This window comes from Triticum urartu, chromosome 1A (assembly GCF_056163025.1).
Source record: "Triticum urartu cultivar PI428250 chromosome 1A, HENAU_Tu73, whole genome shotgun sequence".
Lineage (NCBI taxonomy): Eukaryota > Viridiplantae > Streptophyta > Magnoliopsida > Poales > Poaceae > Triticum > Triticum urartu.
The window spans coordinates 114,383,949-114,411,465 of record NC_141873.1 but is presented as its reverse complement, the minus strand read 5'-3'; the positions used below and the strand labels follow the sequence as shown (position 1 = coordinate 114,411,465).

Below are 27,517 nucleotides of genomic sequence, written 5' to 3'. Positions count from 1 at the left end.
AAAAAAATTGCAATAAAAAAAAATTAATTTCAGAAGATGCACTGTGAAAAAAAGGGGAAAGAAGATCCCGCCATATATACGCGTACGCGCGTAGACACTTTGCAGTGGAAACTTTCCACCGCTCGCGTCGTGAGAGAGACCGGGGCAAGGGAGCGAGAAGCCGAGAAGGAGCTGCGAGGGGCCATCGATGGCCATGGCGGCGGGCGGGCCCAACGGCGGCGCGAAGGTGGTCAGCCTTCGCCTGCAGTACTACTGCGTGTTCGCGGCGGTGGGCGTGGCGGTCATCGTGCTGTCGCTCACCTTCCTGTCGCCGTCCGCCATGGGCGCCGTCCGCCAGAACCTCGGCACCGTCGTGGCCGTGGCCACGAATTCCACCAGCGGCGACGAAGCGGCACGGGTGGTAGGAGGCGGGGAGGCGGTGGCCGCGGCCAAGGCGGAGCCGGAGAAGGAGAAGCCGAAGAAAGCGGAGCCGCCGGTGGTGCTGTTCAACTTCGGCGACTCCAACTCGGACACCGGCGGCGTGGCGGCGGCCGGGGGCATCCACATCATGCCGCCCGAGGGACGCACCTACTTCCGCCGCCCCACCGGCCGCCTCTCCGACGGCCGCGTCATCATCGACTTCATCTGTGAGTTGCTCAACCACAACCCATATCCTCCGGCCCGTCAATAATTACCACATCTCGCCATTTGTCAACAAACCGAGTGCTCAATTGTGAATTCCAAATTCCAGATTACTTGTTTATCAGCTGCTCGTCATCAATTTGAAATTATAAACCACTATAGCATAGCTGCAAAGAAACATGGCTAAATTGCACATGATCGTCTCAAGTGAATTTCCTCCGATCCTCGCCTCGCCGGAACCGACCCGTTCCCGTGAAATTCCCGCCGATCCACGGCGCACCGAGCAACCGGAACTCTGTACGTAGCCGGCTCGGTTGGTGGGTGGATGGATGGGTCATGGGTGATCTCGAGTAATCTGGGTCAACAAGCTGGTCATGTCGCCTTCAACGTGGAAGAGATACTTAAAAAAATATCGGGTGCTGTCAAAACGGTGGTTGAAGCGGTAGTCGCGAGCATGTGCTACCTAACCTAACAATGGCTGATTTCCCTCTCCTTTTTGTCCTTCTCGTCTCCAATCGGGGGAGAGAAAGAGAACTCAGACCTATGGTTTGTAAGTTTGACCTGCTAGTCGTGGTAGATGCCAACTGCTGGATTAAGAAAGAGCAATCTCCTTGCGTGTTTGCATGATCCAAGTTCCTGAGAAGACCTGTTCTTGTGGCTTATTTTGTTCTTAGTTGTTTTATTATCCCTGTGTGGAGACAGACAAAAGGTTGGCAGGCCAAACAGGTGAAGAACAAAGGGTGAAGCTATGCAACGTAGGCCGGCTTTGTTCGGCACAAAAGGTGTAAAGCTAGCTAGCTCGCTCGGTAAAACAAATTAGGCACGGACCAATACATGGCTTTATGGTTAGTAGTAGTACATTGTATACATCCTGAAAGGGGGTTGGGCTAGATCTTAACCAAAGCATGCACATTATATAGTAATAAGTTTGAAACACCGCCCCAATCACAGCCATTCTGTGGTTTCATGTTTACCCATGTGTTGTCTGTTCTGTCAGTTGCTGGGTCAACACAGTGACATTGCGATTAACGCCGTGATCGCAACATGACATTGCAGTTAGGGTTTGAACCCACCAGCCACATCCCACATGGTTTTCTTGTCCCAGTTTGTCTTCTTTAATGGTTACTCTATATGCCATGACGATGCCAGCGTGCAAGGAATCGTTCAATTGCGATTAATTCATGTTGCGTTATGTTTGCTCGCGCGGTCAAACTTTATCCACCTGTAGTGGAAATGGGGGTGGGATGTTTAAGAATCATTTCCGCCCACTTATAAGTTCCGATTCAGCCGCCTTAATTAGTTTATAATATTTGCTATTACGGGCAATTTGCATGCCATGATCCTCTCAAGAATGTGTCACCATGTGATGGTTCATGGCTCTCACACTGTGTGCACATGGACAGCAGTCCCATCCATGATGCTATTGCTCCCTGAGATGCGTGATATGTGATCTGTGCATGCCCTCCAAGTTTTTGAGCGAATTTATATCACAATGCTATTTATTCCAGTAAATAATAAGTTTGGGTGAAGGTTAGTTTCAAAAAAAAGTTTGGGTGAAGGCATAGCGGTGACATTAAATCAGAATAGAAAGCATATGTACTTTCAATATGTTTGTCATGAAAGCTTCAACATCCAATTGAGGATATCAAGTACGTACAATAATAGGAGTTATCACATAGCCTGGATAAGATGGTTGAGATACACATGGTGGGGGGCACCTGTGAGTGCCTATTGTTCCCTTGTGATAAGAGCTAAGTTTCTGTAGCATATGGTTGTGACAGATACATTCGGTTGTGTGTAGGGACATGGTTTGATTAACGAGCTGTCCAAGATATTGTCCTTGGATAAGGCTTTTTTTTCCGGCACTTACGAAAATTCGGTAGAAGTAGGTCTGGAACTTCCTTTCATATGAACAAGCTGAGGCTTACTACAAAATTACCTGTGTTCGAAAGCTGGAAATTAGTCTTGCATACTCAATCCTTGGTATCATCTTTCCAGGCGCGAGTCTGAAGACGCATGAGCTGAATCCGTACCTGAAGGCAGTGGGCTCCGACTACAGCAACGGTGTCAACTTCGCCATGGCCGGCTCCACGGTGTCCCACGGCGTCTCCCCCTACTCCCTCAATGTCCAGGTCGACCAGTTCGTCTACTTCAAGCGCAGATCCCTGGAGCTCATCGAGCTAGGTTCGCCATCCTTGTTGCCATCACATCTCACAGTTGCAACTTGCAGGAGAATGAAGGAATGTGTCTGACAAGAGTCGTTGCGTTCTTGCAGGACTGAAGGGCCCGGTGAACAAGGAGGGCTTCGAGAACGCGCTCTACATGATGGACATCGGCCACAACGACGTCGCCGGCGTGATGCACACGCCGTCCGATCAGTGGGACAAGAAGTTCAGACAGATAGTCAGCGAGATCGGCGACGCGATCCGGGTAAATTACGATGCGCCGTCTGAAGATGTTCTTATTCTTACAAGCAAGCTGTTACGCTGACAGAAGTTATTGTTGGCGACTGTGGTTTTCCAGATCCTGTACGACAATGGCGCGAGGAAGTTCTGGATCCATGGCACGGGCGCCCTGGGCTGCCTGCCGGCGCTGGTGGTGCAGGAGAAGGGTGGCGAGCACGACGCGCACGGCTGCCTCGCCAGCCACAACCGGGCGGCGCAGGCCTTCAACAAGAAGCTCAGCGACCTCTGCGACGAGGTGCGGCTGCGCCTCAAGGACGCCACCGTCGTCTACACCGACATGTTCGCCATCAAGTACGGCTTCGTCGCCAACCACACCAAATACGGTATGAACAATTCAATCAAAAAATGCCAATGGTAAGAAGTTGAGTCTCTGGGAATTCTTCTCATCGTCTTCTCGTTCTTCTCTTCAGGGATTGAGTGGCCATTGATGGTGTGCTGCGGAAACGGCGGCCCGCCTTACAACTTCATGCCGGGGAAGTTCGGCTGCGGCGATCTCTGTGGGCCGGAGGAGAAGGTGCTGAGCTGGGACGGCGTGCACTTCACCGACTTCGGCAGCGGCCTCGCCGCCAAGCATGCCATGAGTGGCGAGTACTCCAAGCCCAGAGTAAAGCTGGCGAGCTTGCTCAATGGTGGCTCCAAGAAGCCATCATCTGTGTCTTGATGCTCATCAATCAACGATTGAACCACGAACTTACTTTGGCCGGGTCTTACTTTAAAAAGAATGGTTTCTTGACAAAAAGGAAAAAAGAAGAAGCTTCGAATGGATCATGGATGAGTGGATAATGGTGAAGATCAATCCATACGATGACCACGATGGATGATGTGAGTGTTGTAAAGGTCGCAGCTGATTGTTGGCTCCTTGTACACAATAGGCAAATAGCTCCCTCGGCTACAAGTAAAAAGTTGTCGATATTTTCTTTGCACTTTTGGAGTATAATGATTTTGGTTTGTTGGTGTATGTGTATAGACAATGTATGTGGCGGCTGGGATTTCACAGAGCTCATGAAAAACGGTGAATCATAGATTTATTTGATCTGTAAAAGAAGGTAATACAAAAACTTCCAAGCATAGGCACTTTTTTATACAGAATATTGTATTTCCAGCACAAAATTTTCGTTTTGGATTGTTTGATTTGTAAAATAGCAACCCATATGAATTTTTTTGTATCTATTGTTTTCTAACTTTCATAGGATGATCTCGACTCCGAGATTCGTATATTGTCCTGCTGTAATCAGACACACTTTGGTGCAAGCGCAATCTCATAGGGCTCAAGAAGACATAGCAGTGCAATTTTGTATTTATGCTAACACAATAGAATCGCACACACAAACACTATTTCTATGAGCACCTTCAAGATACTGAGCCGGCACACCATCTTAAAATTGACGAAGTCATCACAAACGTGTCGTAGTCGACATCTTCTCTCACTAAACGAACATCGACGGATAGCCTAAAATTAATCCAAGAAAATGCAAGCCCTGATAGGCTGGTTTCATAACAAAAAATCTAACATGTACTTTATACAATTCTTACAATGTTTAGAATCCTGTGAATTGAAGAGGTCCTTTGAATCTTCAATCCACCATCACTCATTGTTTTTTCCTTGCTGTTTTATTGTTTGTTATCACTTTTTTTTGCTTAAGTTAATCACTTTTTTTTGCATATTGTTTGTTGTCACATTCAATCGTGTACACCACTGCTGTTCTGGATTGGGCATACAATCAAGGAGAAAAACATTGCATGGCATTAACAAAGTGCAAACACAAAACAATCATTTAGTATTCCTTCTTTTCCCCTCCCGCAAAGGCGACTCGGGTAAAGTCTTCCATCCTTCAATCTTTGCCGGTGAGCCCGCGAATTCGCCTTCTCTCTGCCTGCCACTTCGACGGTCGATGGCAGGGAGGGTAATCACTATGCCTCAGCTACAGTTTAGTACATAGGTTAGGGTTTTAGTCATCATAGGTGCTACGCTAGGCAGATGGCAACGCTTCGTCTTTAAGTTGGTCTTTAAGGCTGCAATGTACGTCAGAATGTATTAGACAAAGCTCTCATCAAGGCGACAAGGTTAGGGTTTCTCACCATGCGTACAAGATGGTGAAATTTGGTGTGAGATTGATTCAAGGTTCAACAACAGACAACTGCGTCTCCAGGGCACTAGTCCTTAAGGGCACATGCAAGAACTCAGGCAGGTCCAACATGTGAGGAATCATAACAGAACCATGTCCTTTTCACAAACAAAAAAGGCCTTCTGTATTGGAAGACATGCTTCGGACCTCTAGGCCACACCAGGGTACAAGAGAAGAAGAAAGTATGCTCTTTAGTACAGGAGAAAGTGTAAATTTACCTAGGGCTAATTAGTACGCTGTATTCCATCATAGTGTCACTCCAATCAAAATCGACCTACTTGGTATATAAGCCAAAATCACATGAAAACGGGATATCACAAGCTGATCTTCTTTGACAGATGGTACACAGTTGTATGTAATTTTGGGCCTCTGTAATCTGGACTTCAGATACCGAATGCTGACTGCAGGGATGATGTGATGCGGGATGTGATGGCGTTTTGAGCGGCATTTTCAGCAAAAGCTCGGATGTTCTTCTTGGCATCTGTAATATAAATGCCCACGATGAAGTGTGTAAGATTTGATAGGTATATCACAACAAGCTTCAACAAAGAACACATAACTTTTGTTTCTAAAAAGGTAAATGGATAATACCACAAAAGCAGAGCTCATAAAGTAAACAAAAGCAAAGTGGAATGCAACAGGCTAAATGAAGATTGAAAGAACAAAAATAGTAATTTCATGTTATTCTGTTACTGCACATATGCAAAGTAACTATCTGGCTGTAAATCCAAGAAGCTGAACTGACAAGTTCAATGTTCCAAAAAAGAGAAAGACCAACAAATAATATCAAAGGTATGTAATGAAGTTATGCAGAACTGGAATTACAACATTTTATCAGTGAATCTTACTTCGAATAGATAATGTTGCTTATTTGCTTATCAGAATAAATAAGCAGTTTGTGAGGGCAATGCACAATACAGTACAAAACAACTTCCCCCCATCTGATAAATGTTGACAAGAATGTAAGTATGCCATACCTTTGTTGCATTTGGTGAATCCCACGATGTTCGCAAGGCTTAGAGTCAAGCAAACTCCAACAACAAGAAGGTAATCAGCTTCAAGTCTAATGAGTGAAAATATCCCAAGAATGATCCATGCAGCAGCCTGAAACATGGAGGTGCTGTTATATATTCTCTATCGTTCAAACAAAGCTACAGAAGTCTAATATAATTACTTACTACATTAATTAGTAAGACAGTAAAGTGTATCAAAGGGATTAGAGAACACTTTCATAGATTATGGTAGTGTTGGCACACAGGCTCAGTTATCTACATCTCAAGATTTTTATGCATCAGCTGCATTAGGTGAAAATTCTTCTAGAGAAATACAGCAGCCAAACTTAGTGCTGTGTACTATGGTCTAGCAGTAACACTGGGGAAAAGAACATAAAGACAGGTATAGGGAAAAAGAACACAAACACATAATATTTACATTTAATAGATGCTAGTAGTAAAGGGATTGATGAGTTAGTATGAAGATAGAATCTCATTGTGAGCATATTTTTTTAGAAGAATAGGGACTCGCCCAGTTCCATTAACCATGAAACCAAAATGTCAGGATACATCAAGTTACAAGGCCAAGGATAATAGCCATAATGCTACCTCGGCATCTAGAACAAAAGGCTGATTATCTATGTAACCGTGATCGAGGTTTGTTTATGCAATACGTATCATGATCCCACAGTCCACCCAAGATACAACTGAAACCAAATATATATTTTTATGTAAAAGCAAAAGGCACAACGCATCATCTATGCATTTAACCATTACCAAGGATGTCTATGTTGACTTATCCTAATGGATCTTAACCACTGCTCTAGCACTCTTAACTATAAACATTGTGTTTCTCCTGTTTAAAACAAGATTCTGTAGTTTGATGAAAATCAATGTAACATTGACCTTATAAATACATACCAACTGGTACATAGATATAGATATAGCTAAAGCAAAAGGAGAACCAAAACAAGTAAGAAGATGTAGTAGGAAAATGTTACTGGTAAACTATGATGGCCTTCTATCTGAGCCTAGGACTAACTGATTGGTTCATGTTATTAACTGCAAACATTATCTAATGTCAAAATATGCTTGATCTCAATAGAAGTCTTAGCTTGTAGATATGCCAAATCACTAAATATGTTGAAACTCATGCATGCACTGCATTAAACCCTCAATATAAGATAATATATCACTTACGTTCAAGTAAAGAGTCCACCAGAACAGCCACGAGTCCTTTTTGTTCATCCGAGCAAGAGACTGCAAGGAAACACTTCGGTCATCAATTCACCATCAAACAGCAGAAGAGACGTCAAACACAAAACAAGCACGAACCTCCCCGTCAAGGCACTCGAACTTCCACACACTGTTGCCATCATCGTCAATCTCATTCCACCACCGCAGCCCGACGAGTATCCTTCCGCTGACATTCTTCACCACCCAGAAGTCGAGCGCAGCGAGGAGCACAGTGATGACAAAGATGATGACGAAGCTCTTCACGAAGAGCGAGAAGAGGATGTAGAACGCCAGTGCCGACGCCTTTTGCCGAGACACACAAGAATGAATAAGCATCCAATGCAAGCAACAATCCTAAGCAGCGCATGCGGGTTCCGTGGAGGAAGAATCAGGTAGGTACCTTGAAGAGCACATGGAAGAGGCATGTTATAGGATTGGCATAGTTCTCGCTGACCACCTGCAACAACGTTCATGCCATCATTCATTCAGTCAGTCACATTGCAACAGATCTAAAACTGGCCAGAAGATATTAGACTCCCAGCCACAGGATTTAACAGTGGGCCAATTAAGCCCAAGAAACCAGCTCAATTGCATCCACCTATTATTATCCTACTACTAGACGAAACCAAATCTTGATCTAATTTAGCCTAGATCTCATGCGACCGAGTAGGTATGTATCTCTTGCGACCAATCGAGATTCAGACACAGTTCCAAGAAACCCCCTGACTGGATCCGACGCCGGACTCAAGAACCCTAATCCAAGAAAACGCTAGATCTTGGGCAAGTCCTTCCTCCTACTCGAGGTAGAGGCGAAGCGAAGAGCTCGGATCCGAACTTCCGTGCGGAGCCGAAGAAGACGACGAGGAGGTGGGGGGGAATGGGATTAGGGGGTAATCACCTGGGGCCGATCCATGGATCCTCTTGGCTCTGCCTCCGGGACGCCTCGCTCTCTCGCCTCTTTCTTCTTCCCTTGGGTGCTAAGGATGCGCCAGCTTTGGGCTTTCGTTGCTTCCTTCGCGCGGTCGCGCCCTGGCTCTACCGAGGGGAGAAAGAGGATCGGGGAGGGGAGGGGAGGTACAGTCAAGTAAACCGCGGGTTATTTTCCACTTATTTTCCGAACTTTTTATATTGGCACTTGGTATAGAGAAAAGGGGGTACAACTGTAATTCGTTCATCTGGTTTACTATATCGAAGAAAAATGGCAGTAATCTTTCTTTTAATCTTTTATTAGGGAAAGAGCCCATGCGTTGCAACGGGTATACATATTCTATGCTCGTGCTTTTCTGCGGAGCAAACACAAATTTTTATGAACCACAACTGGCCGATTTGCTCTCCTAGCTAGCAATTCAGCAACCAGACCCATCTTCCATCACCGATGCATCCCTCCCCACTCATCGGTTCCCTTCCATTTACTTTGGTGAGTTCCATGCCATCTCTCCTCAATCCCTCCTCCCCTGGATCACTTACACTTTTAGCCGCAACCGTATGATCAATCTTATTGTCGTCTATCTTCGCGTGCCTGTGCTTGAGGGGCACGTGATCAGCACGAAACTCTTGCTACCCACTGATCTACATGCCAATCTTCTCTTTCCTCCTCACAGGGCCGACCACTGCCACCATGGTACGCAACAGGCGGCTACACGGCCGGCCTTCCGATTCACCACCGCGAGCAATATCGGCACATAACTACGTAACAGACGGCTACACGACCGGCTTTCCATTCACCACCGCAAGCAACATCAACACACAAACAACTACCTTCTCATGAAATTCGCCTTCAAACTTCTTCAAAAACCTGACCTACCTTGGGTCAACTGGTTCTTTCAACACTACTCTCTCGACTTCACATCTAGGCCACCAAACCCCCCCTACCTCTGGAAAATCGTTAACCAACAACTATACCACCTTCGTAAAATTTCTTCCGTCCTTACTAACAATGGCACTTCCACTTTCTTCTGGCTCGACACTTGGCTCTTGCCGACTCCGCTTGCAGAAAAATACCCCCACATTTTCTCTCACTCCACTGCTCCCTCTGTCCTGGTATCTCATGTCATGCATAATGGTTTACTCGCTACTCTGCGGAACCGCCTAACCAATGTGGCTTCTGCCGAGCTTGCGTCTGTTTTGTCTTTGTTGCAGGATGTTACCACAAGCAATGCGCCCGACGACAGGTTCCTCATCCACGGCTCCTCGTCCACCTCGAGGTGCGCCTACTCTTTGCTCTCCTCCGACCATGAGCTTGACCTCAACGTTGGGCACATTTGGGGATCCAAGGCACCAATCAAGGTGAGGATCTTCGGCTGGCTCCTCTGCCGTGACAGGCTAAGCACGATGGCGAAATTACATCGCAAGACCATTACCTCGGGATCGTCTTGCCCTCGATGTGACTTGTCTTCTGAGGATGCGGCGCACCTCGCTCTACTCTGCCCATGCACGGGCCAGGTCTGGTCCATACTGGGACTCCAGGCCCCTAACCGCATCGACCTCATCTGGGATACTCCTACTCCGGTAGGCCTCCACATCAACATTTGGCCTACTGTCGCCCTTGCCGTCCTCTGGAAGCTCTGGGATTCCAAAAACGCTCGTGTGTTCCATAACAAGATACACTCCCCCCTAAATACTATTCGGAACATTATCTCCGATTTCACGCTTTGGTCCTTCAGATTTAAGGACCACGTTAGTAGGGAGGCTGCCGTGTCTTGGCGCATGTACCTCTCCTCTCGCTGTAATCTATAATGTATTCTGCAATTTGCCCTCGGGCACCTTTGAGTAATATATTCAGGTGGGGATCCTCTCCCCCTCGGTGATTGTTCAAAAAAACATCAACACACAAACTGCAAACTCTCACAGTGGGGCCTCCCTCTCAATTGTTCTACATATATACACTAAATATGCACTCGGAGAAGAAGCCGTAGAAAGTAAATAAAAATACGATGAAATTGCACCTGATTCTTAAGTATACGTAACTCTGCATATGAGGCGTAACTCTGCATATGAGGCATGATCCCTCTACATCTGCAAGCATAGCAAGAAGAGTAATTAAGTGCTAATTAAAGCTTCATACTGTAGCTTGAGCACAATAGTAATAAAATCCAGTATAAGCTAGCTTTGTTGGCATATATATGTGTACTTGCAGAACTATGTAATCCATATAAAAAATACAACATGCAATGGGAGGGACTTGCATTGTTATCATATGCATTGGCATTGTGCATATACATACATTGCTATATGTACGATGAAATTAAAAAATTGTGAAGAGAAACAAATAGAATACGTGTGTAATATATGTAGAAATATTACTGTTTGGGAGCTGCCTCGAGTGTTAGTCAGCGTGCAGCCGTTCCCGAACAGGTTACACTCGCCGCCGTGCTTTGGCTCCGCAGCAGTGCATGCTCGGGCTGTCAGGCAACTGCTGGAATGCTGGTTTTCGCATCACGGCTCGATGCAGCCGCTCGCTGCGTTGCTGGCTGCCGCTGGTGTGCTGGTGCCGAGCCTCAATGCCATTGCCATCTGATGTGCGTCGCCGGCTCTCACTCGCATGCCTCCGCCTCCCGTGCGCTGTCGCGAGCATCACACGTCTGTCTGCAGGAGTCGCTGTTGCACTGCTCCTGACCGTCACCACCATGCACCAACGGCAACCGCGTTCCCGAACAGCCCACGCGCCTTGGCCTACCTGGCCGCGAGCATCGCGTTCTTGGCACCACTGCGATGGGCCAAGGCCGCGTCACATGCACCATCGTGCCGCCGTGCCACCACGAGCCATTCTGCCGCCCAAGTATCCAGGCCACGCCGGCCAGCAAGAACTTGGGCGGGAAACCATGGCCGTCGGGGGTAACGCGCGAGGCCCCGCGTGGCGGAGCGCCCGGGGTGCGACGGCTTGGTGAGCCCCAGCCATCTGGCCACCATGGAGACGGAGTTGATCCCGTCGCAGCCGACCAGCACCTTTGCCCGGAGAGTCGAGCCGTCGGCGAGGTGGAGCATCTTGGCGCCGTCGTCGATGGACACGATCCTGGAGGAGTAGCGGATGGTGTCCGTCGGCAACTCCGCCGCCAGGACCTACAACAGCACATCACGCCTGACGCAGCGGAACTCGTCCCTGAAGTCCACTTCCTTCGCTATCTCACCCGTGGACGCCGACATGACGTGCAGCCCTTGGATGTGCAGGTAGAGCTTTCTGATCTGGTCGCCGATGCCGAGGGCATCGAGCGCGCGGAAGGCGTTGGGCCAGGTGGCGAAGGCGAACCCCGAGGCCCGGAGCGCCGGGGACGACTCCAGCACCACGCTCCTCACCCCTTTCATGTGCAGCCCGAGCGCGGCGGCGAGCCCGGCTCCCACGATCACGATGTCCTCGCTGGACTCCTCTTGCAGTTGCATGCTTGCCGCCGCTGCTGATAGCAATGAGGTCGAGGCCACGTAATCGGTGGACTTTCGGAAGAGAGCGCCTGTTGACACGAATCAACCAACCAATCTAGCTAAAGCTAATTAGTACCACCTCGTTTATATTATGATTTTGTCTATACGAATCGTAAAAACGTATTATGACTGGGCGAAAGCGTATTGTGACGGTGAACCCACGGAGTCAATCCGTACTTTATTATTAGGGATAGATTTTAAAGAAGAGAAGAAAACAGGGATAGACCCCTAATGCCTTGAAACTTCATTAGTTTAGCGAAAACTCTTAGAGCATCTTTAACAGACCCTGTATAAATGGTCAAACCCGTAAAATAACCGTTTTTTGCAGTTTCAGTTGAAAAAATGGACCTAAATAGATCTTTTAAAATCACCTGACCCTTTTTTTACAGGGCCCTGTGAACACATGCTCGAGACCCGTGTATCTTCAGTTTCGGAGGCAATTTTACCAGGGCCCCAAATACCAGTCAACGCTAGCAGTTGGAGAATTTCAGCTCCCGCCAACACCTTGAAGCTCGCCGCCTGCAGTGACTGCACCGCCGCCGCCGCCCAGCCGCCGCCCATCGATGCGAGAAGCTGGCCAGCTAGCTGCGGCCGCGCTAGCTAAATCGATGCGAGCAAGCTAGCTAGCTGAGTCCGGTCGTGCGCGCTCAGCCACCGCCCGCGCCCCCTGGCCTCTGCCCGCGTGTCGTGGCCGTCCCGCGTCTCGCTCGTCCGTCCGTCTGCCGGCCTCCGCTCTGGCCGTGTCTTCCTCGTCCGCACGTCGATCGGTGGTCGATTTCAAATTGACGTGAGGAAGACGTATATTCAGATAATGTTTTTTTTACAGGTTAATTATACAAGGTCTATGTGATCACCGTCCGTACCAGTCCATAAAAGTGATTTTCCGTGAACTGTAAAAACGATATAAAAGATCTGTTAGAAATGCTCTTAGATTCAACCGGCTGATCCAATGAAAAAAATCAGTCGGCCGCACGACCGTTCAATTAGAGTTAATAGACGCCACATGTTATTGGCCCTATCTTGAGTATCACCAACGGTTCCTATAAAAAAAGAGCGAATTCTGGTTTTTACTCCCTAACAATTTTGATACTAATTACCTCATTTAACGAGATTTCATCCATTTTATCTTATTTAGTAAAAATGTTGCCATAATTTACCTTATTTAAAATATTGTATGCGTTCTGACCGACAGGTTATAATTGTCAGGTCCAGCTGGTATGCGGCATGGACGTTTTTTCCTGCCTATTTCCCCCCTACTGAACTCGTTTCCAGTTTGAAGTATTCTGATAAGATGATAATACTTGATCAACATGACATGTTACCATTGAATTAATTATAGGAGAAATTATTACTAATATAATCTAAAATCATGTAAGTTTTTTAGTATTATCATATACTCCCTCCATCCGGTAAAGAGTATGCGTTTGGGTTTAAAATTTGTCCATAAAATAGTGTACATCTATCTTTCCAATACATTTTAAAGTAGAAAAAAATGTTTTTCTCTCGTCACACAGTAATCAAGACCAATAATATTCTACATATGGTCTCCTTAATTTTTACATGCACTTAACTTATTGGCGGTTGAGTAATTAAAGACAAAAGATATGGTAGCTTGCACATTTCCAATGCATTTTTTACTCTACTCCATAATTTGTCCAAAAAAATTTATATGTACACTTTTCACCGGACGAAGGGAGCATGGCCTTAAGTATGCTTGCTTGTGTGCATCAGATTAAAGTGGTGTAAATATACTACTTTACTAACTCTGATGCACCCACATATCTGAATATCTAGGTAGGAATTATGTTAACTGGTACAGAGTTAATACATGTACAGCCTGCCTTTAGAGCAACTCCAATGGGGCGACCCATTTCATCTGCCTGCGTCCGTTTGGGTCGGCGCGGACAAAAGTGGAGGTCTAACGCGTTGATCCAAACACAAACCGCGTCCATCTGGCGTCCGCGCCAATCCATTTCTGGCCTAAAATTGCGTCTGGAATGCGTTGGCGTGGACGCGAAGTGGATGCGCCGTGCGTCTCCTCGGCGTCCATCGCGTCCCCACCTGTAGGCCACCCAACCGCCGCCCGTTGTCTTATTTATGACGACCACCGACAGCGGGGCCACTAGTCAGCCAGTGGAAGCGTCCTTTTTTAAGCACGCGTGCAGCTGGGGCCGGCCTCATCCACTTCTCCCGTCCACATCTAGCCCCCCACCACTCCCTTTGCTTCCTCGCCGGCGACAACAAACCCTAGCGCGCCATGGGCCTCTTCGGCAGCAGCAAGGGCAAGGGCACCCCCGGCGCCTCGTCCTCCCGTACTCCCCCTTCCCTCCTCCTCCTGCGCCGGCGCGTTTCGGCGGCAACAAGGGCAAGGGCAAGGGCAAGGGCACCCCCAGTGGCACTGGGAGTACAGGCAGCCGCGGCCGTACCCCGATGTCACGCTGCCGCACCATTGGTTGGATCCGCGGCGGATCCCGGTGTCGACGGTTCCGCGGAGCCAGCGGGCGCACGACGAGGACGTGCGCAGGTGCCGCGCGCAGCTCACACCGGAGCAGCGTCGGCTGCATGAGTACGTCGCCGACTCTCCCAACTAGGAGGCTTGGTTCACCCTCGAACACGAGGAGCAATGGCGTTCAGGTGTCGACGTCGTCCCGCCGCCGTTCCCACCGCCGCCCCCACAGGTAGAGCCGGAGGACATGGAGGCGGAGGCGGAGTACCAAGCCGCCCTCGAGGAGGCCCTACAGCACACACTGGAGGCTAGCCGCCTCGAGGAGGACGCGCACTGGGATGGGCTGGAGCAAGCCCTTGCCCTATCGGCGGTGGGGGACTCCATCCACACCCCGCTGTTCGTGCCGCCACCGCCACCGTCGCCGCCCGTCCAGCCCAAGCCAAAGCCGACGCGGAAGCGCTCCCTGACTCCACCCACTTGGCCGGAGGAGGCCTACTCGTGGACGGGCCAGTACCGCGAGTGGGTGAGCGCGCCTCCCGTCCACTTCACCGTGACGTTGGCGCAGGAGGCGGCCCACCTCGAGCGCTGGAAGGCGCACTGGCTCCGCTAGGAGCATGCCAACGGCAAGGAGCAGATGCGCTATGAGGCCATGCTCCAACGCGACGCGGAGGCGCTCCGGCTCAAGGAGGAGGAGGAGGAGCGCGCGCGGCTAGCCGCAATGCCGCCGCCCTAGTAGACGCCGGAGGAGGCTACCCTGGCAGCGTGCCAGGTGGTGTTCGGGTGGGTTGGCCCTGCTCCCGTCTTCATCGACCTCACCGGCGATGGCGACGGCGGCGTTAATGCCAAGGGCAAGGGCAAGGCCGACGACATCTAGGGCAGCATGCGAGGCGGCAGCAGGCGGGCGCAGACTTTTTTATATGTTTTAGTTAATGTTTAATTAGCTTTAAGTGGACTTTGGCCGGCGTTGAAGGAAATATGCCCTAGTGGCAATAATAAAGTTATTATTTATTTCCTTATATCATGATAAATGTTTATTTTTCATGTTATAATTGTATTAATCAGAAACTTAGTACATGTGTGAATACATAGACAAACAGAGTGTCCCTAGTATGCCTCTACTTGACTAGCTCGTTAATCAAAGATGGTTAAGTTTCCTAGCCATGGACATGTGTTGACATTTGATTAACAGGATCACATCATTAGAGAATGATGTGATGGACTAGACCCATCCGTTAGCTTAGCACTATGATCGTTTAGTTTACTGTTGTTGCTTTCTCCATAACCTATACATGTTCCTATGACTATGAGATTATGCAACTCCCAAATACCGGAGGACCACTTAGTGTGCTATCAAACGTCACAACGTAACTGGGTGACTATAAAGATGCTCTACAGGTGTCTCCGATGGTGTTTGTTGAGTTGGCATAAATCGAGATTAGGATTTGTCACTCTGTGTATCGGAGAGGTATCTTTGGGCCCTCTCGGTAATGCACATCACTATAAGCCTTGCAAGCAATGTGACTAATGAGTTAGTTGCGGGATGATGCATTACAGAACGAGTAAAGAGACTTGTCGGTAATGAGATTGAACTAGGTATGAGGATACCGACGATCGAATCTCGGGCAAGTAACATACCAATGACAAAGGGAACAACGTATGTTGTTATGCGGTTTGACTGATAAAGATCTTCGTAGAATATGTAGGAGCCAATATGAGCATCCAAGTTCCGCTATTGGTTATTGACCGAAGATGCGTCTCGGTCATGTCTACATAGTTCTCGAACCCGTAGGGTCCGCACGCTTAACGTTCGATGACGATTTGTATTATGAGTTATGTGATTTGTGTTGGGGAACGTAGTAATTTCAAAAAAATTCCTACACACACGCAAGATCATGGTGATGCATGGCAACGAGAGGGGAGAGTGTTGTCTACGTACCCTCATAGACCGTTCGCGGAAGCGTTATATCAACGCGGTTGATGTAGTCGTACGTCTTCACGTCCGACCGATCCAAGTACCGAAAGCACGGCACCTCCGAGTTTTGCACACGTTCGGCTTGGTGACGTCCTCGCCTTCTCGATCCAGCAAGAGGGGCGAAGTAGTATATGAGTTCCGGCAGCACGACGGCGTGGTGACGGTGTTGGTGAAGAACAATCTCCGCAGGGCTTCGCCTAAGCACTACGAAAACTATGACGGAGGATAAACTAGAGGGGACGGGGTTGCCGGCACACGGCTTGGTGTTTCTTGATGTGTCTTTGGTGCTAGCCCTACCCCTTTATTTATATGTTGAGCCCTGGGGTCGAAACTTGGAGTAAAAGCCTCCTCAAAGTCGGTTTCACCCGAAAGGCAAGAGTCCTTCTCGGACTCCAGGGCTAGACGCCAGGGTTCCCGGCGTCTACCCCCTAGACGCCAGGGTTCCTGGCGTCTAGCCTCTGGTCTCCGCAAAACTTCCTTTTGCACTTTCCAAAAGCCTCGTGGGCTTTTCCTTTTGGCCCAGATAAAGTGTTCTCGTGCCCAAACATTTCGGGAAACATCCGGAACCCCTTCCGGAGATCAAACACTACTATCCCATATATCAAACTTTATCTCCGGACCATTCCGGAGTTCCTCGTCATGTCCGTGATCTCATCCCGGACTCCGAACAACATTCGGTCATCAACATACATAACTCATATAGTACTATATCGTCAACGAACGTTAAGTGTGCGGACCCTACGGGTTCGAGAACTATGTAGACATGACCGAGACACCTCTCTTGTCAATAACCAATAGCGGGACCTGGATGCCCATATTGGCTCCTACATATTCTACGAAGATCTTTATCGGTCAGACCGCATAACAACATACGTTGTTCCCTTTGTCATCTGTATGTTACTTGCCCGAGATTCGATCGTCGGTATCTCAATACCTAGTTCAATCTCGTTACCGGCAAGTCTCTTTACTCGTTCCGTAATACATCATCCTGCAACTAACTCACTAGTTGCAATGCTTGCAAGGCTTATAGTGATGTGCATTACCGAGTGGGCCCAGAGATACCTCTCCGACAATCGGAGTGACAAATCCTAATCTCGAAATACGCCAACCCAACAAGTACCTTTGGAGACACCTGTAGAGCACCTTTATAATCACCCAGTTACGTTGTGACGTTTGGTGGCACACAAAGTGTTCCTCCGGTAAACGGGAGTTGCATTATCTCATAGTAATAGGAACATGTATAAGTCATGAAGAAAGCAATAGCAACAAACTAAACGATCAAGTGCTATGCTAACGGAATGGGTCAAGTCAATCACATCATTCTCCTAATGATGTGATCCCGTTAATCAAATGACAACTCATGTCTATGGTTAGGAAACATAACCATCTTTGATCAACGAGCTAGTCAAATAGAGGCATACTAGTGACACTCTGTTTGTCTATGTATTCACACATGTATTATGTTTTCGGTTAATACAATTCTAGCATGAATAATAAACATTTATCATGATATAAGGAAATAAATAATAACTTTATTATTGCCTCTAGGGCATATTTCCTTCAGTCTCCCACTTGCACTAGAGTCAATAATCTAGTTCACATCGCCATGTGATTTAACATCAATAGTTCACATCACCATGTGATTAACACCCATAGTTCACATCGACATGTGACCAACACCCAAAGGGTTTACTAGAGTCAATAATCTAGTTCACATCGCTTATGTGATTAACACCCAAAGAGTACTGAGGTGTGATCATGTTTTGCTTGTGAGAGAAGTTTAGTCAACGGGTCTGCCACATTCAGATCCGTAAGTATTTTGCAAATTTCTATGTCAAGAATGCTCTGCATGGAGCTACTCAAGCTAATTGCTCCCACTTTCAATATGTATCCAGATTGAGACTTAGAGTCATCTGGATCAGTGTCAAAACTTGCATCGACGTAACCCTTTACGACGAACCTTTTGTCACTTCCATAATCGAGAAACATATCCTTATTCCACTAAGGATAATTTTGACCAATGTCCAGTGATCTACTCCTAGATCACTATTGTACTCCTTTGCCAAACTCAGGGCAGGGTATACAATAGGTCTGGTACACAACATGGCATACTTTATAGAACCTATGGCTGAGGCATAGGGAATGGCTTTCATCCTCTCTCTATCTTCTGCCGTGGTCGGGTTTTGAGTCTTACTCAACTTTACACCTTTGTAACACAGGCAAGAACTCCTTCTTTGACTGTTCCATTTTGAACTACTTCAAAATCTTGTCAAGGTATGTACTCATTGAAAAACTTATCAAGCATCTTGATCTATCTCTATAGATCTTGATGCTCAATATGTAAGCAGCTTCACCGAGGTCTTTATTTGAAAAACTCCTTTCAATTATTCCTTTATGCTTTGCAGAATAATTCTACATTATCTCCGATCAACAATATGTCTTTCACATTACTTATCAGAAATGATGTAGTGCTCCCACTCACTTTCTTGTAAATACAGGCTTCACCGCAAGTCTGTATAAAACTATATGCTTTGATCAACTTATCAAAGCGTATATTCCAACTCCGAGATGCTTGCACCAGTCCATAGATGGATCGCTGGAGCTTGCATATTTTGTTAGTACCTTTAGGATCGACAAAACCTTCTGGTTGCATCATATACAACTCTTCTTTAATAAATCCTATTAAGGTATGCAGTTTTGTTTATCCATTTGCCAGATTTCATAAAATACGACAATAGCTAACATGATTCGGACAGACTTAAGCATAGATACGAGTGAGAAATTCTCATCGTGGTCAACACCTTGAACTTGTCAGAAAACCTTTTTGTGACAATTCTAGCTTTGTAGATAGTAACACTACTATCAGTGTCCGTCTTCCTCTTGAAGATCCATTTAATCTCAATGGCTCGCCGATCTTTGGGCAAGTCAATCAAAGTCCATACTTTGTTCTTATACATGGATCTCATCTCAGATTTCATGGCCTCAAGCCATTTCGCGGAATCTGGGCTCATCATTGCTTCCTCATAGTTCGTAGGTTCGTCATGGTCAAGTAACATGACCTCTAGAACAGGATTACCGTACCACTCTGGTGCGGATCTCACTCTGGTTTACCTACGAGGTTCGGTAGCAACTCGATCTGAAGTTACATGATCATCATCATTAGCTTCCTCACTAATTGGTGTAGTAGTCACAGGAACATATTTCTGTGATGAACTACCTTCCAATAAAGGAGCAGGTACAGTTACCTCATCAAGTTCTACTTTCCTCCCACTCACTTCTTTCGAGAGAAACTCCTTCTCTAGAAAGGATCCATTCTTAGCAACGAATATCTTGCCTTCAGATCTGTGATAGAAGGTGTACCCAACATTTTCTTTTGGGTATCCTATGAAGATGCACTTCTCCGATTTGGGTTTGAGCTTATCAGGTTGAAACTTTTTCACATAAGCATTGCAACCTCAAACTTTAAGAAACGACAGCTTAGGTTTCTTGCCAAACCATAGTTCATACGGTGTCGTTGTTGGGGATCGTAGCAGAAATTTAAAATTTTCTACGCATCACCAAGATCAATCTATGGAGTAATCTAGCAACGATAGGAAGGGGAGTGCATCTACATACCCTTGTAGATCGCGACACGGAAGCGTTACAAGAACGCGGTTGATGGAGTCGTACTCGCGGCGATTCAAATCGCGGAAGATCCGATCAAGCACCGAACGGACGGCGCCTCCGCGTTCAACACACGTACAACCCGGGGACGTCTCCTCCTTCTTGATCCAGCAAGGGGAGAGGAGAAGTTGAGGGAGAAGTCCAACAGCACGACGACGTGGTGGTGGAGGAGCTTGTGGTTCTCCGGCAGGGCTTCGCCAAGCACCATGGAGGAGGAGAAGGTAGGAGGAGGGAGGGCTGCGCCAGGGAAGAGGTCGCGGCTGCCCTCCCACCCCTCCACTATATATAGGGGAAAGGGGGGAGGGGGAGGCGCCCTAGGGTTTCCCCTAGGGGGCGGCGGCTAGGCAGATTGGATCTCCCTAGGGAAAATCCTAGGGAGACTTGCCCCCCAAGCCAAGCAGGTGGAGGCTTGCCTCCCAAGCCAGGTGGAGGCGCCCCACCTCCCCAAGTAATGTGGGAAAGGGTGTGGGGGGCGCACCAACCCTTAGTGGGCTGGTTTGCCCCTTCCCCTTTGGCCCATGAGGCCCTCCAACACTTGCCGGGGCTCCCGAAACACCTTTTGGTCATGCTGGCCATAGCCTGGTACCTCCGGAACACTTCCGGACTCCAATACCCTTCATCCAATATATCGATCTTCACCGTCGGACCATTCCGGAACTCCTCGTGACATCCGAGATCTCATACGGGACTCCGAACTACCTTCGGTAACCACATACTATTCCCCATAACAACTCTAGCGTCACCGAACCTTAAGTGTGTAGACCCTACGGGTTCGGGAACCATGCAGACATGACCGAGACACCTCTCCGGCCAATAACCAACAGCGGGATCTGGATACCCATGCTGGCTCCCACATGTTCCATGATGATCTCATCGGATGAACCACGATGTCGGGGATTCAATCAATCCCGTATTCAATTCCCTTTGTCTATCAGTATGTTACTTGCCCGAGATTCGATCGTCGGTATCCCCATACCTCGTTCAATCTCGTTACCGGCAAGTCTCTTTACTCATTCCGTAACACATCATCCCGTGATCAACTCCTTGGTCACATTGTGCACATTATGATGATGTCCTACCGAGTGGGCCCAGAGATACCTCTTTGTTACACGGAGTGACAAATCCCAGTCTCTATTCGTGCCAACCCAACAGACACTTTCAGAGATACCCGTAGTGCACCTTTATAGCCACCCAGTTACGTTGTGATGTTTGGCACACCCAAAGCACTCCTACGGTATCCGGGAGTTGCACAATCTCATGGTCTAAGGAAATGATACTTGACATTAGAAAAGCTTTAGCATACGAACTACACGATCTTGTGCTAGGCTTAGGATTGGGTCTTGTCCATCACATCATTCTCCTAATGATGTGATCCCATTATCAACGACATCCAATGTCCATGGTCAGGAAACCATAACCATCTATTGATCAATGAGCTAGTCAACTAGAGGCTTACTAGGGACATGGTGTTGTCTATGTCCCACACATGTATCTGAGTTTCCTATCAATACAATTCTAGCATGGATAATAAACGATTATCATGAACAATGAAATATAATATAATAATAACTAATTTATTATTGCCTCTAGGGCATATTTCCAACAGTCTCCCACTTGCACTAGAGTCAATAATCTAGTTCACATCACCATGTGATTAACACTCACAGGTCACATCGCCATGTGACCAACTTCCAAAGAGTTTACTAGAGTCACTAATCTAGTTCACATCACTATGCGATTAACACTCAATGAGTTTTGGGTTTGATCATGTTATGCTTGTGAGAGAGGTTGTAGTCAATGGGTCTTGCCATATTCAGATCCCTATGTATTTCGCAAAACTTTATGTCATATCGTAGATGCTGCTAGCACGTTCCACTTGGAGCTATTCCAAATTGTTGCTCCATTATACGTATCCAATATCTCTACTCAGAGCTATCCGGATAGGTGTTAAGCTTGCATCGACGTAACTCTTTACATCAAACTCTTTATCACCTCCATAACCGAGAAACATTTCCTTATTCCTGTAAGGATAATTTTGACCGCTATCTGGTGATCTACTCCTAGATCACCTTTGTACCCTCTTGCCAGACATGTGGCAAGGCACACATCTGGTGCGGTACTCAGCATGGCATACCGTATAGAGCCTATGACAAAAGCATAGGGGACGACCTTCGTCCTTCCTCTTTCTTCTGCCGTGGTCAAGCTTTGAGTCTTACTCAACTTCACACCTTACAACTCAGGTAAGAACCCCTTCTTTGACTGATCTATTTTGAACTCCTTCAAAAACATGTCAAGGTGTGCGTTCTTTGAAAGTATCATCAGGCGTTTTGATCTATCTCTATAGATCTTGATGCCCAATATGTAAGCAGCTTTATCCAGGTCTTCCTTTGAAAAACACTCTTCAAACAACCATTTATGCTTTCCAGAAATTCTACATTATTTCGGATCAACAATATGTCATCCACATATACTTATCAGAAATGTTGTAGTGCTCCCACTCACTTTCTTGTAAATACAAGTTTCTAGCAAACATTGTATAAACCTAAAAGATTTGATCACTCCATCAAAGCATATATTCTGACTCCGAGATGCTTGCTCTAGTCCATAGAAGGATCGCTGGAGCCAGCATACCTTTTAGCATCCTTAGGATCGACAAAACTTTGATTGTATCACATACAACTCTTTCTTGCGAAAACTGGTAAGAAAACTTGTTTTGACATCCATCTGTCAGATTTCATAATCGAAAAATACAGCTAATGCTAACATGATTCCGACGGACTTAAGCATCGCTACGGGTGAGAAATTCTCATCGTAGTCAACTCCTTGAACTTGTGAAAAGACTCTTTCCCACAAGTCGAGCTTCATAGACGGTAACATTACCGCCCACATCCGTCTTCTTCTTAAAGATCCATTTATCTCAATGGCTCGCCAATCATCGGGCAAGTCACCAAAGTCCATACTTTGTTCTGATACATGGATCCTATCTCGGATTTCATGGCTTCTAACCATTTGTTGGAATACGGGCCCACCATCGCTTCTCCATAGCTTGTAGGTTCATTGTTGTCTAACAACATGATATCTAAGACAGGATTACCGTACCACTCAGGAGTAGTACATATCCTTGTCGACCTACGAGGTTCGATAGCAACTTGATCCGAAGCTTCATGATCACTATCATTAACTTCCTATTCAACAGACGTAGGCGCCACAGAAAACATCTTTCTGTGTTGCATCACTTTCTGGTTGAAATAAAGGTTCGACAACCTCATCAAGTTCTATCTTCCTCCCACTCAATTCTTTCGAGAGAAACTCCTTCTCGAGAAAGGACCCGTTCTTAGCGACAAACAATTTGCCCTCAGATCTGAGATAGAAGGTATACCCAACTATCACCTTTGGGTATCCTATGAAGATGTGTTTGTCCGCTTTTGGGTTCGAGCTTCTCCAGCTAAAGCCTTAAGCATCGCAGCCCCAAACATTAAGAAACGACAACTTTGGTTTCTTGCCAAACCAATGTTCATACGACGTTGTCTCAACGGACTTATATGGTGTCCTATCTAAAGTGAATGCAGCTGTCTCTAATGCATAACCTCAAAATAATAGCGGTAGATCGGTAAGAGACATCATAGATCGCACCATATCTCATAAGGTTCGATTATGACGTCCGGACACACCATTACGCTGTGGTGTTCCAGGTAGCTTCAACTGCGAAACAATTCCACAATGTATTAAGTGATTGCCAAACTCATAACTCAGAAAATCCCCTTTTGATCAGATCGTAGGAACATGATCCTCTTGTTATGATGATTCTTAACTTCACTCTGAAATCGCTTGAACTTTTCAAACATTTCAGACTTGTGCTTCATTAAGTAAATATACCTATATCTACCCAAATCGTCTGTGAAGATGAGAAAATAGCGATATCCACCGCACGCTTCAATTCTCATTAGATCGCACGCGTCAGCATGTATGATTTCCAACAAGTCACTTGCCCGTTTCATTGTACCTGAAAACGGGGTTTTAGTCATCCTGCCCATGAGGCATGGCTCACATGTGTCAAGCGATTCAAAATCAAGTGACTCCAAACATCCATCGATATGGAGTTTCTTCATGCATCTTACGCCAATATGACCTAAGCGGCAGTGCCACAAGAAAGTGGTACTATCATTATTAACTCTACATCTTTTGGCGTGAACATGTGTATTACCACGACCGAGATTCAATGAACCATTCAGATAGGGTACATGACCATGAAAGGTATTATTCATGTAAACAGAATAACCAGTATTCTCTAACTTAAATGAATAACCGTATTGCAATGAACATGATCTAATCATATTCATGCTCAATGTAGACACCTGATAACATTTATCTAGGTTCGATACTAATCCCGAAGGCAGATGGAGCGTGCGATGGTGATCTCATCAACTTTGGAAACACTTCCAACACACATCGTCACCTCACCCTTAGCCAGTCTCCGTTTAGTCCGTAGCTTTTGCTTCAAGTCACCAATAACAGCAACTGAACCGGTATCCAATACCCAGCTGCTACCAGGAGTACTAGTGAGGTACACATTAATAACACGTATATACTTTGTTGAAGTTTCCAGCCTTCTTATCTACCATGCATTTGGGGTAATTCCGCTACTAGTGACCGTTCCCCTTACAATAGAAGCACTTAGTCTCGGGTTTGGGTTCAACCTTGGGTTCCTTCACTGGAGCGGCAACGGGTTTGCCATCCATGAAGTTTCCCTTCTAGCCCTTGCCCTTCTTGAAACCAGTGGTCTTGTTAAACCATCAACACTTGATGCTCCTTCTTGATTTCTACCTTTTGCGGTCTTAAGCACCGCGAACATCTCCGGGATCAACTCCATCCCTTGCATGTCATAGTTCATCACGAAGATCTAGTAGCTTAGTGATAGTGGCTAGAGAACTCTATCAATCACTATCTTATCTGGAAGTTTAACTCCCACTTGATTTAAGTGATTGCAGCACCCAGACATTCTGAGCACATGCTCACTAGCTGAGCTATTCTCCTCCATCTTGTTGGCAAAAGAACTTGTCAGAGGTCTCATACCTATCAACACGGGCATGAGCCTGAAATCCCAATTTCAGCTCTTGGAACATCTCATATGTCTTATGGCGTTCAAAACATCATTGGAATCCCGATTCTAAGCCGTAAAGTATGGTGCACTAAACTATCAAGTAGTCATCAGGATGTGTCTGCCAGGTGTTCACAACATCCACAGACGACGTTGTAGGGGTTTGCACATCGAGCGGTGCATCAAAGACGTAAGCCTTCTGTGTAGCAGTGAGGACACTCCTCGGACTACGGACCCAGTCCACATCATTGCTTACAATATCTTTCAACTTGGTCTTTCTCTAGGAACGTATTGAAACAGGGAGCTACAACGTGAGCTATTTATCTACAACATATTTGCAAAGACAATTTAGACTATGTTCATGATAATTAAGTTCATCTAATAAAATTATTTAATGAACTCCCACTCAGATAGACATCCCTCTAGTCATCTAAGTGATACATGATCCGAGTCAACTAGGCCGTGTCCGATCATCACGTGAGACGGACTAGTCATCATCGGTGAACATCTTCATGTTGATCGTATCTTCTATACGACTCATGTTCGACCTTTCGGTCTTCCGTGTTCCGAGGCCATGTCTGTACATGCTAGGCTCGTCAAGTCAACCTAAGTGTATTGCGTGTGTAAATCTGGCTTACACCCGTTGTATTCGAACGTTAGAATCTATCACACCCGATCATCACGTGGTGCTTCGAAACAACGAACCTTCGCAATGGTGCACAGTTAGGGGGAACACTTTCTTGAAATTATTACGAGGGATCATCTTATTTAAGCTACCGTCGTTCTAAGCAAATAAGATGTAAAACATGATAAACATCACATGCAATCAAATAGTGACATGATATGGCCAATATCATTTGCTCCTTTTGATCTCCATCTTTGGGGCTCCATGATCATCGTTGTCACCGGCATGACACCATGATCTCCATCATCATGATCTCCATCATCGTGTCTTCTTGAAGTTGTCTCGTCATCTATTACTTCTACTACTATGGCTAACGCTTTAGCAATAAAGTAAAGTAATTACATGACGTTTAAGTTGACACGCAGGTCATAAATAAATTAAGACAACTCCTATGGCTCATGCCGGTTGTCATACTCATCGACATGCAAGTCGTGATTCCTATTACAAGAACATGATCAATCTCATACATCACATATATCATTCATCACATCCTTTTGGCCATATCACATCACAAGGCATATGCTACAAAAACAAGTTAGACGTCCTCTAATTGTTGTTGCAAGTTTTTACGTGGCTGCTATAGGTTTCTAGCAAGAACGTTTCTTACCTACGCCAAAACCACAACGTGATATGCCAATTTCTATTTACCCTTCATAAGGACCCTTTTCATCGAATCCGATCCGACTAAAGTGGGAGAGACAGACACCCGCTAGCCACCTTATGCAACTAGTGCATGTCAGTCGGTGGAACCAGTCTCACGTAAGAGTACGTGTAAGGTCGGTCCGGGCCGCTTCATCCCACGATGCCGCCGAATCAAGATAAGACTAGTAACGGCAAGTAAATTGACAAAATCGACACCCACAACAACTTGTGTTCTACTCGTGCATAGAAACTACGCATAGACCTAGCTCATGATGCCACTGTTGGGGATCGTAGCAGAAATTTAAAATTTTCTACGCATCACCAAGATCAATCTATGGAGTAATCTAGCAACGAGAGGAAGGGGAGTGCATCTACATACCCTTGTAGATTGCGACACGGAAGCGTTACAAGAATGCGGTTGATGGAGTCGTACTCGCATCGATTCAAATCGCGGAAGATCTGATCAAGCATCGATCGGACGGCGCCTCCGCGTTCAACACACGTACAGCCCGGGGACGTCTCCTCCTTCTTGATCCAGCAAGGGGAGAGGAGAAGTTGAGGGAGAAGTCCAACAGCACGACGACGTGGTGGTGGAGGAGCTTGTGGTTCTCCGTCAGGGCTTCGCCAAGCACCATGGAGGAGGAGGAGAAGGTAGGAGGAGGGAGGGCTGCGCCAGGGAAGAGGTCGCGGCTGCCCTCCCACCCCTACACGATATATAGGGGCAAGGGGCGAGGGGGAGGCGCCCTAGGGTTTCCCCTAGGGGGCGGCGGCTAGGCATATTGGATCTCCCTAGGGAAAATCCTAGGGAGACTTGCCCCCCAAGCCAAGCAGGTGGAGGCTTGCCTCCCAAGCCAGGTGGAGGCGCCCCACCTCCCCAGGTAACGTGGGAAAGGGTGTGGGGGGCGCACCAACCCTTAGTGGGCTGGTTTTCCCCTTCCCCTTTGGCCCATGAGGCCCTCCCACACTTGCCGGGGCTCCCGAAACACCTTTCGGTCATGCCAGCCATAGCCTGGTACCTCCGGAACACTTCCGGACTCCAATACCCTTCGTCCAATATATCGATCTTCACCGCCGGACCATTCCAGAACTCCTCATGACGTCCGGGATCTCATCCGGGACTCCGAACTACCTTCGGTAACCACATACTATTTCCCA

The 27,517-nt window shown here is 46.8% G+C and overlaps 2 protein-coding genes and 1 pseudogene across 3 annotated transcripts; 1 reads left to right on the top strand and 2 right to left on the bottom strand.

Moving 5' to 3' along the window:
* Window positions 1–92: 92 nt before the first annotated feature.
* On the top strand, window positions 93–4,154 carry LOC125550996 (GDSL esterase/lipase LIP-4). Its single transcript, XM_048714136.2, has 5 exons — window positions 93–626; window positions 2,620–2,805; window positions 2,897–3,051; window positions 3,145–3,409; window positions 3,497–4,154. The coding sequence occupies exons 1-5, from the start codon at window positions 188–190 to the stop codon at window positions 3,745–3,747; spliced, it is 1,296 nt and encodes a 431-aa protein (XP_048570093.1). The 5' UTR covers window positions 93–187; the 3' UTR covers window positions 3,748–4,154.
* Window positions 4,155–5,295: 1,141 nt separating this feature from the next.
* Window positions 5,296–8,551, bottom strand: LOC125550997 (golgi apparatus membrane protein-like protein ECHIDNA protein). Of its 2 annotated transcripts, XM_048714138.2 has the most exons (6): window positions 8,339–8,551; window positions 7,841–7,897; window positions 7,540–7,743; window positions 7,405–7,464; window positions 6,190–6,316; window positions 5,296–5,693 (listed from the first exon to the last, which is right to left on the bottom strand). In XM_048714138.2, the coding sequence occupies exons 1-6, from the start codon at window positions 8,351–8,353 to the stop codon at window positions 5,596–5,598; spliced, it is 561 nt and encodes a 186-aa protein (XP_048570095.1). In that variant the 5' UTR covers window positions 8,354–8,551; the 3' UTR covers window positions 5,296–5,595. The 2 variants fall into 2 exon arrangements, with proteins under 2 accessions (XP_048570095.1, XP_087371196.1); XM_087515070.1 differs by lacking the exon at window positions 5,296–5,693 and having other exon boundaries at window positions 6,065–6,316.
* Window positions 8,552–10,973: 2,422 nt separating this feature from the next.
* LOC125532760 (monooxygenase 2-like) lies at window positions 10,974–11,817 on the bottom strand (annotated as a pseudogene).
* Window positions 11,818–27,517: the final 15,700 nt, after the last annotated feature.

Excerpts from the sequence above, each read along its gene's own strand:
- LOC125550996 (XM_048714136.2), top strand. The coding sequence starts at position 188 with ATGGCCATGGCGGCGGGCGGGCCCAACGGCGGCGCGAAGGTGGTCAGC. Across the intron at positions 3,052-3,144 it reads AGATCGGCGACGCGATCCGG|ATCCTGTACGACAATGGCGC; the intron begins GTAAATTACGAT and ends GTGGTTTTCCAG. Across the intron at positions 3,410-3,496 it reads CGCCAACCACACCAAATACG|GGATTGAGTGGCCATTGATG; the intron begins GTATGAACAATT and ends TCTTCTCTTCAG.
- LOC125550997 (XM_087515070.1), bottom strand. Across the intron at positions 7,465-7,539 it reads TCGAGTGCCTTGACGGGGAG|TCTCTTGCTCGGATGAACAA; the intron begins GTTCGTGCTTGT and ends GTTTCCTTGCAG. Across the intron at positions 6,317-7,404 it reads GGTGGACTCTTTACTTGAAC|GCTGCTGCATGGATCATTCT; the intron begins GTAAGTGATATA and ends TCCATGTTTCAG.